We start from the raw sequence: 10,014 nt of genomic DNA, 5'->3' as shown, positions 1-10,014 counted from the left end.
CCGGACTTCCTGAACACACAGAGGGACACAACAGATAGAACAGGTACATAACCATAGCCTGGTGTCCAGACTCTCTGTGTGGAAGTTACTTTGCAGCAAGAGCTAAAACGTTGTAAAAATTTTTGGGGGTGTGTGTGCTGCTTAATGTGACCGGTCCTACCTTGCAGGTTGTCATCGAGGCAACCCTGGGCCTTGTTCCCTCCTTCATTAGCCCCTCCTCCTCCTCCTCCTCCCTGCTCTGGGTAGAACTCAGAGCCAGAACCCCTCAGACCTCCCAGGATGGACTCCAGGTTCTCCAACTGGTGAAAAGATAGATACACGTGTATCAGCAACAACACAGTATCACACTCAGACGTACACAACCTACGGAGGTTCAGCACTTATGAGCAATGAAAATGTTCACACTAAAGGCCAATGGTGCTCAATCAATATCTTACTTATCAGTACGAATACTCATGTAATTTGAATAATCTACCAGCAAGGTAATGATCTGACCCCCACACTGTGTGGTTACCTCATCAGGTGGCTCTGACTTGATCTTGCTTTCTGGATGTTCAGGGGTGGGTCCAGGGCCTCTGGATGTGGGACCGGCAGTGGCTCCTGGGGGGCCATTTCCTTCTAGCTCCTCAGGCTTGGGTTTCACGTCCACGGGCTCTTTAGTGTCGTCCTTGTTGAGGAGGTAGTGGAGGAGCGCGTGGGTCTTCTCCTTCTTGGGGCTGTGCTGCTCCTGCTTGGGCTCAGTCACTCCTCCTGCTCCTCCTCCCCCAGCCCCCGTCTCCCCTGGGACCTCCTGGCCCCCCAGGGTCACCTTCCCAGTTGCCTCAGCTGTGATCTTGGCCACCTCGTCGGGAGTGTTGCTGTTCTGCAGCAACTTGTGGAGGATCTTGTGCTTCTCCTGCAGCGACGCCGTGTAGTGGGCCGAGGCCAGAGCATTGGCCAAAGCAGCGCCACCTGGGCCTGACGCCGGGCCCTGAATGGTGGAGGCCGAGGAAGAGGAGGAGACTCCGGTAGAGGAAGGGCTGGTCATGCCTCCGGTGGGGTCCTTAGTGTCAGACCCTGCTGGGATGTTGCTGCTGACTGGTGGGGGAGGTACAGAGGGCAAGGCCAGACCGGTTCCCCCTAACCCCAGCTCCTCAGTGGGGGAGGTCAGCAGCTGCAGCAGCTTCTTATGGCCCTTACTGTCTGGGACTCTCCGGGTGGGTTCTGAGCTGGCCACCCCAGCCTCGCTGGCCCCCTCTCCAGGCTCCTTGCTGCCTGCCATGGCCTGGCTGTCCAGCCGGTCTCCGCAGCTCTCTGCCTGGGTGTGTGGGTGGTGGTGGTGGAGGGGGTGGTGGTGCTCGCCGGGCCCAGGTGGGCTTCTGGAGCCGTCCGGGCCTGGTTTGGCCGGCTGGCTTGGCTGGGAGGACTGAGAGGAGGAGTGGACGCTGGGGGAGCTGTCTGGTTTGTGGGCCGGGGAGGGGGAGGCGAGGGTCGAAGGGAGGGAGCTCCCGACCCCCTCGCTGATGGCCTGGAGGGCATTGAGGGAGCTGCTGGAAAAGGAGGTGCCACCTCCTCCCACACCTCCTCCTCCATGAGGGCCTATGGGGGAGTGCATGCCTGGGAAATAAACAAAATACACTGCTAGAAATTGTACTACAACTTCTACATATAACAAAACATTTAAAAAATATCTAAAACCTAAAATGGATTATCTTGTGTTTTATGAAGCACAGCAAAACTGTGCAAATGTATACTGATTGACATACCTCCAGGAGAGAACTGACTGGCACCCATCTTGGGGCTGCCTCGATTTCGGGGGGACATCAGGAACCCCTGCTGGGGGCCACTCATCCGGGGGCTCCCCAAGGGGCTGCTCATACCCCCAAGTCCGTACCCCCCACTGCTCTGGAAGGGGTGCTGCTGTGGGTGCTGAGGATGCTGCATGCCTGGGTGGTTCCCTGGACCCGGGTGGTTCATCTGATGACCCATCTGATTCATTTGGTTCATCTGGCCCATATGGTTCATTTGATTCATCTGATTCATCTGCATCATTCTGTTGCCCATGCCTCCACCGCCACCCCCACCTCCATTTCCTCCGTATATTGAGCCCCCTCCCATTTGTCCCATGTGGCTCTGTTCATTCATGGGCCCATAGCCCCGGTTCATACCCCCCATCCCCATCCCTGCGCCAGGGGGCATGTTCATCTGGGCGTTGGGGTTGGGGCCCACCATGCCCTGCTGCCTCATAGCCCCAGGCATCATGCCACCAGTCTGGGCAGAGCGATAGCCATTCTGCTCCCTGGAAGAGAGGACGAGGAGGAGAGAAGGAACAGGAGGAGAGAAGAGCATGTGAGGGAAGTGCGGTTATCATGACATCCTTGGCACTTTATTCTTGTAAACACAGATCAAGTCTAGCAAAAGAGTCTCTTGAAGAGTCCGAAGATGGAACTGAAGGGCATAAGAAATGAAAAAAATATTCACAATGAGAATGAGGCGTTCTCTAATTCATTACTGGCTGTGGCTGTCAAGCACAATAATTCAACCTTTTCCTTTTACTGAAGAATGAACAAACCCACTAGGAGGCCTTTAAGGCCTTCCCCACTGTCTGAAGCATCCGTATAAGCAGTCAGATCTATCTGCTAAGCCCAGAGAGGATATTGTGGATATCAGCCACCTCAACTGTGTGTGTGTGTGTGTGTGTGTGTATTCTGTCTCTTGCAAAGGCTGTTGTGCAACTTGTTTTCTACCTCATAGCTGCAGCAGGTGTGTGTGTGTGTGTGTGTGTGTACCTCTGTAGCAGGTGAGTGGAGATGAAGCCCTGGGGTTCATTGCTCATGGGGTGGCGGTACAGCTTGCTCTTGGTCTGGGCCGTGACAGGGGTGCCGTCTGACAGGGAGAAGCGGTACAGGGGGGTCTCAGCGTGACCCTGCAGGAAAGCTGGGGGGGGGGGGGGGGTGCAAATACAATGGATTCAGATGAAGATATGGAAGTGAAATATATATCAAAGATGAGGTATAGGGTCAGTGGTCTCCTGACAAAAATGGCTCTTAGCGATGCCATTCATGTGTGTTTTAAGACAGGTGTGTGTATTTTGGGACAGGAGGGTGTGTGTGACTCCGCATGTAACAGATGTGTGTATTGGTACAGGTGTGTGTGTGGGCGTACCCTCGTGGTAGTGCCGTTTGTGGGACCAGGGCTGTCCGTCGCTGTGCTGTAGGAACATCTGGATACAGCGCCTCAGCAGGTCCTCCCAGCCAGGACGCATCGACGCACGCAGAGAGTTCTGGTCTATCTGGATCAGCTTACCTTGACGGGAGGAGAGGAGACGAGATGGACATTGTTGGAACGTGGATAATACACACCTATTAAAGGATATTGTACACATTTCTGTAAATGTAAAAGACTATTGTACCCTTTTTCGTACACACAAGGCCCTATGAAATCTAATTATACAGCCAGGTTTGCGGGATAAGTAATACATGTCAACTACGCCACTGTCAATTATGTTGCTGTCAGTCTCACCTGTGAGCTCGTGTCGGGTGTTGAAGCTCTCTGTTCTCTCCACAGCAGTCACACGACGGGCCACACAGATCATACACGACTGCAGGTCTGAGGACGATGGGAAATAATTACTTAACCTACACGTACACAGACATTCATTCTGGGATCGGGCCAAGTGTTACATACTGTGTGTGTCTGTGAGTGTGTGTGTGCCATACGTTTGTCGTGTGTGTGTGTGGATGTGTGTGTCAGAGTGTGTGTGTCATATGTTTATGTGTGTGTGTGTGTGTGCACACGTGTGAGATTGTGTGTGTGTGTGATGTGTGTCGGTGTATGCGTCTGTGTGTCTGTACCTTCCCCCTCTTCAATCATGGCCTTGGGCTGGGTCAGGGCGAAGCATTGCATGGTCTCGTAGCGCGGTCCTCCGTGCCCCTCCTCTACAGGCCCGTGGGTGTTGCCAAACTTGACCAGCATGCGGCAGTTGAAGGTGTGGCTCTTCTGCCGGGGCGCCTCCCCTCCCCAGGACACCCCATTCACTGAGGAGAGAAGACACACGCCTCAATATACATGTAGTACATTCAAATATATAGTCAATTCAAATGCATATGCCGTATTAAAATGAACATGTAACTGCCAAAATAATGTAACTGCTTGAGTAAATGAGGGACACAAAGTATATTGAAGTTAGGTGCTTTGACACAGGTGTGGTTCTGGAGCTAATTAAGAAATTAACATCCCATCATGCTTAGGGTCATGTATAAAAATGCTGGGCAGGCCATTATTTTGGCTCCCATGGCTATGTCCCAATAGGATGACAATAGGATGACATCACAGGGCACGAGTGGTCATTGAATGGTTCATTGAGCATGAAAACGATGTAAACCATACGCCATGGCCGTCTCAATCACCAGATCTCAACCCGATTGAACACTTATGAGAGATTCAACAAATGATAAAATTGCTCGTGGAAGAATGTTGTCACATTCCTCCAATAGAGTTCGGGACACTTGCCAAGGTGCATTTAAGCTGTTCTGACTGGTGGAGGCCCGACGCCCTATTAAGACACTATATGTTGGCGTTTCCTTCATTTTGGCAGTTACCTGTACATGTACAAACAAACCATGGCTAGAGAGAGCCGTGTATACTGACTAATGTATACTGACAAACACTGTGTGTGTCCGGTATACACACAAACATATTTAGTCAAGAGTCACAAATGGCATGAGAAAACAGGCCTATCCAGAGTGACTAGCATATAACAAAGACACTCCAAGCTGGAGACGGACATGAGATTAAATCAAGAAAGGTGCATGTTTGAATCTTTTAATCATGACATTTCAACTATCCGGACACACACGGCAGATGAACCAGCATTACTACTTTCCCTCATATCTAAAAGCAAAAGTATCCCCTTTCGTTCTGATTCCTGGCTAAATGGACCATGTGATTAATGTAGCCGACGTGTCGATTTCCAATATCCCTCCAGCCCTGTGCTGCTGCCGAGGTCAGGGGAGGAGCAGAGCAGAGTGGCCAGGTAGACAGGGACACCCAGCCATCTATCCTGATTTGGGCCCTGACTCCTCATCAGAGAACAGGCACCCAGAGGGTCACCTTCACATGGAAGGGGGTGAGGTGGGGAGGGGTGTTGAACTAAACTTCAGAGAGAGCGAGAGGTCCTACAGTAGCTTGCATCCTACATTCTCTTTTCTAGGGAATGATCCAAGGACACAAACACAATTAAATAGGTGTTACAATGGCACAGGTTCCATTCTCCTTTCCAGTCATGCGAGATCAGTGATTAGGACGCGAGGGAGGAAGGTTTGGAACCCCACTCTCCCCCCAACGTTTGTCTGAAGCCTCTACAGGGACCAAGCACCCCCCCCCCCACCCCCCCTGTTTCAGACAGGGCAGGTGGAGGGAGAAAGGGAAGGTTTGTCTGTACGGGGAGCAGAGGAGGCTGGTGGGAGTAGCTATAGGAGGACAAGGCTCAATGCGATGGCTGGAACGGAGTTGATGGAACAGTATCAAACACGAACATATGAAAACCACGTTTGACTCATTTGTTCCATTCCAGCCACTAGAATGAGCCCGTCCTCCTATAGCTCCCCCCACCAGCCTCCACCGACCGGGTGGGATGCCCTAGGGCATGGGGGTTTCGTAACTGATACTGAATGGTGATTTTAAAAAGGTCTTAGACGGTTAGGATCCAATCTTCAGCCGGACAGAGACAACACAGCCTTTGCCGCGAGGCCCGACATTTCCCCTCAGACACAATTAACAAGGCTGGGCAGAACGGTAGAACGGTAGACTCAGGGAGGAAAGGGGAGAAAATACAGGAGGAAACCTCCCGCCCTCTAGACACACACAGGGGATTGTGTGAGTAAGAGAAAATGTGTGTGTGTGTGTGTGTGTCTCGGTGTCTGCGTGCATATGTGGTGCAAGTCCCAGTTGGCGTGATCAGTGGTCATCCCACAGGAATGTGCAGAGAGAGCGTATTTCATTCATGGAGTCGGAGGTAATGATGGGGGAGAGGCGCGGGAAGGAGAGAGAATTAAAAAAGGAAACCGGGTGAAAGGACCAGTGAAATAAATAAACTATAGTTCCTAGCAACCACATTATTCAACAAAGCAGGAGTATAGAGAGTACGAGACAGAGAAAGAGGTGGGAGACGGAGAGAGAGAGAGAGCGAGAGAGAGAGAGAGAGAGAGAGTGTCAATGACACTTTGGAGCCCCTGTTTAGGGACACTGCTGGTGGAGTTAAATCGGGGAGCAGGTTCAGCAGAGCACACATATCCATAATTAATTGGCTTCAGAAATAAACACACACACACGTACACGCACACACAGCATTGAAGGACGGGGAAACGCAGGGGTGCATTATTCAATAGTGAGCCGTTTCCAGATGGCTGCCATGGGATCTGAATGGAGCATAGGCCTGTTTTACACTGTCTGGACCACTGAGTGTGACTGACAGCTCTGCCACGCTCTGTCTGCTTAGCACTAGCTCTGTGTGTATATTTGTGTGCTCCTGGGTGTGTGAGCAGGTGGGGCTCTGTGTGTGTGTGTGTATGTGTGTGTGTGTGTGTGCGGGGGGCTCCGGTGTATCAGACAGGATCAGGAGGTTGATGAGAAACCGCTCATTATTGGGACCGAGCGAGAAAGGCAGGATCGGAGGGAAGAGTAGGTGTTTGTATATGTCTATGATAATGTGTGTGTGTGTCTAACCACATCTCCTAGCTAAGGTTTTGAATCATCTTCACCCTGTCTTCCTACTGCAGAATGTTGAGAGACATGCAAAGAGAGTGGGCCTGTGTGTGTGCGCATGTTTGCATGTGTGTGTGTGTGCGTGCGTGAGTGTGTGCGTGCGTGCGTCGTACCGTTGGTCTTGGGCAGGTTCTTGTGGAACTCCTCCCTGTCGTCCTCATGGAGGATGTTGTAGGCGGAGGTGTTGATGAGCTCCTCCTGTTTGTACTGCAGGTACTGGGTCACGTTGTCAGAGACAAACACAATGCTGCCCTCCCGATTCACCACAAATAAAAAGCCATCCAGGGCCTGAGGACAGAGGGTGAACACATGAAGAGTCAGTACAACAGGCCAATAAGAGGCCAGACGGTACAGACAGCCAATCAAAGAGGAGAGTCGTGACCTTTGACCTCACCTGCAGCAGGAGCGGCCCCAGGTGGTCCTTGTCGATGACCCCCTGTCCCGTGGAGGACACGTCTGACTTCTGAACATCGTCATCGTTGGAGGACGCTTTGCCTGGACGGAGGGAGGGGAGCGTTCAGTCAGATATACACTACCGTTTAAACATTTGGGGTCACTTAGACATTTTCCATGAAAATGAAATGAGTTGCAAAATGAATAGGAAATATAGTCAAGACGTTGACACGGTTATAAATAATGATTTTTAATTGAAGTAATAATTGTGTCCTTCAAACTTTGCTTTCGTCAAAGAATCCACCATTTGCAGCAATTGCAGCCTTGCAGACCTTTGGCATTCTACTTGTCAATTTGTTGAGGTAAACTCATGCTTCCTGAAGCACCTCCCACAAGTTGGATTGGCTTGGTGGGCACACTACCATACGGTCAAGCTGCTCCCACAACAGCTCAATAGGGTTGAGATCCGGTGACTGTGCTGGCCACTCCATTATAGACAGAATACCAGCTGACTGCTTCTGCCCTAAATAGTTCTTGCATAGTTGGGTGCTGTGCTTTGGGTCGTCCTGTTGTAGGATCCCTTTTACCCTGTACAAGTCTCCCACTTTACCACCACCAGAGCAAACCCCCCCCCCCCCCCCCCCCCCAGACCATCACATTGCCTCCTGCTTGCTTGACAGATGGCGTCAAGCACTCCTCCAGCATCTTTTCATTTTTTTCTTTGTGATCCGAATACCTCAAACTTAGATTTGTCTGTCCATAACACTTTTTTCACAATCTTCCTCTGTCCAGTGTCTGTGTTCTTTTTCCTATCTTAATCTTTTCTTTTTATTGGCCAGTCTCAGATATGGCTTTTTCTTTGCAACTCCCGGAGCATCCCGGAGTCTACTCTACAGTTGACGTTGAGACTGGTGTTTTGCGGGTACTATTTAATGAAGCTGCCAGTTGAGGACTTGTGAGGCATCTGTTTCTCAAACTAGACATTCTAATGTATTTGTCCTCTTGCTCAGCACCGGGGCCTCCCACTCCTCTTTCGATTCTGGTTAGGGCCAGTTTGCGCTGTTCTGTGAAGGGAGTAGTACACAGCGTTGTACGAGATCTTCAGTTTCCTGGCAATTTCTCGCATGGAATAGCCTTCATTTATCAGAACAAGAATAGACTGAGTTTCAGAAGAAAGTTATTTGTTTCTAGCCATTTTGAGCCTGTAATTGAACACACAAATGCTGATGATTCAGACTCAACTAGTCTAAAGGAGGCCAGTTTTATTGCTTCTGTAATCAGCACAACAGTTTTCAGCTGTGCTGACATAATTGCAAAAGGGCTTTCTAATGATCAATTAGCCTTTTAAAATTATAAACTTGGATTAGCTAACAAAACATGCCACAGGAGTGACGGTTGCTGATAATGGGCCTGTACGCAAATGTAGATATTTCATAAAAAATCTACAGTTTCCAGCTACAATTTACAACATTAACAATGTCTACACTTTATTTCTGATCAATTTGATGTCAATTTAATGGACGAAAAATGTGCTTTTCTTTCAAAAACAAGGACATTTCTAAGTGACCCAAAACTTTTGAACGGTAGTGTACCTCAGTCTACAATCAAGTACAAAGTAACACACATCTTCTGTATAAGTGTGTGTGCGAATAAGAAAACATTTCAAGTGTGAAGAGCGGAGCTATGAAAGGCGTAAACACTAAACACAGATCTGTCACTCAACATTCAAATCAACTTATTAGAGCTCCAACAACCACCAGGGGTCAGAGTTTCTCATTTTTCCCTCCACACAAAGCACCAGGTAAGGGGAGCAACATCCATATGCAGGCTTCTCTAACGAGCGATGGGGCAGAGACCAGGCCATGGCTGGGTGTAGACCAGAGCAGTGTAGTGTACGGTGTGCACTAGGTAAAATCCTTCCTTCCTTCCTGCCTCCATGCTTTATATACAGCGGGAGACTCTAGAGGGACTCGCTGAATGGCATGCATGCAGAGACCCAGGAAGGCACCAGGCAGCAGCAGTATTAATGCTGAGGCTGTCTGGAGCTGGGCTACAGGAATCATTCCATCTGATTAGGTCCCAGGGGGGAGAGAGAGCCAACACAAAGAAACACAGCCACTGCTGCCTGCCTGCCGCCAGCTCCGCTCAGAAGGTAGAGAGACAGAGAGGGAGAGAAGAGGGGGGTGGCAGAGTGAGGGGGAGGTGGTAGAGAGATAGAGACAGAAAGGTAGAGCAAGGGAGAGGGGGGGTAGACAGGGAAGAGGGGTAGGGCAGAGGGAGTGAGGGAGAGAGAGGAGGATACGCTCCAGTGGTTTCCTCAATATCTTAAGATGCTTGGAGCAACCTGAGGACGCTACACTACATTATTGGACTGAAATACAGAGGAGGCCAAAATGGCAAGTTGGAAGGAGGAGGGAGGAGGAGCGAGTGAACTAGTGAAGGATAACGTCGGAGAGAGGAAAGACAAGGGTAGAGGTAGACAGAAAGATAAAGTGATTGAGAGAAAGTAAGAGACAGAGAGAGAAATAGTGTAAGAGGGAAAGGAATAAAGAGAAAGAGGACAAATAGAGAGAAAGAAAGAAACAGGCAGAGGGGTAAAAAGTGAAACCCAATGCCACTTCATTATTCACTTCCGGTAACTATGGCAACCAGTCTCCAGCAAGTCACCGCCAGCTGTACCCTCTTCCCCTTTCTGTCGATGTGGCAGAGACCAACTGTCACCTCCCCCAGCCTCAGTCTCTGTCTCAGTTCATGCCACCTCCCACCCACTCCATTAGGCTCTGGTAGATCTAGGACACTAAACTGACCTCAGATCAGTGTCTGCTTGGACCAACTTCAGCCTGCTACTCCATGCTGGTACCCCAGCCAGTGCCAATC

General features: G+C 50.2%; 1 protein-coding gene across 6 annotated transcripts in view; it reads right to left on the bottom strand.

Moving 5' to 3' along the window:
* LOC124031720 (nuclear receptor coactivator 3-like) overlaps positions 1-10,014 on the bottom strand; it is a 124,030-nt gene that overhangs the window by 6,264 nt on the left and 107,752 nt on the right. For all 6 annotated transcript variants that reach the window (XM_046343318.1, XM_046343319.1, XM_046343321.1 and 3 more), the window contains 10 exons: positions 7,139-7,239; positions 6,858-7,032; positions 3,834-4,016; positions 3,502-3,588; positions 3,145-3,285; positions 2,769-2,916; positions 1,746-2,278; positions 515-1,596; positions 161-299; positions 1-9 (listed from right to left, as the gene is read on the bottom strand). The exon at positions 1-9 is cut by the window's left edge and continues 177 nt beyond it. In XM_046343318.1, the coding sequence (XP_046199274.1) occupies positions 1-9; positions 161-299; positions 515-1,596; positions 1,746-2,278; positions 2,769-2,916; positions 3,145-3,285; positions 3,502-3,588; positions 3,834-4,016; positions 6,858-7,032; positions 7,139-7,239 (2,598 nt within the window). The remainder of the gene's footprint in view (positions 10-160; positions 300-514; positions 1,597-1,745; positions 2,279-2,768; positions 2,917-3,144; positions 3,286-3,501; positions 3,589-3,833; positions 4,017-6,857; positions 7,033-7,138; positions 7,240-10,014) is intronic.

Source organism: Oncorhynchus gorbuscha, linkage group LG03 (assembly GCF_021184085.1).
Source record: "Oncorhynchus gorbuscha isolate QuinsamMale2020 ecotype Even-year linkage group LG03, OgorEven_v1.0, whole genome shotgun sequence".
NCBI classification, from domain to species: Eukaryota; Metazoa; Chordata; class Actinopteri; order Salmoniformes; family Salmonidae; genus Oncorhynchus; species Oncorhynchus gorbuscha.
The sequence above is the reverse complement of the archived record's forward strand: the minus strand, read 5'-3'. Positions and strand labels throughout refer to the sequence as shown.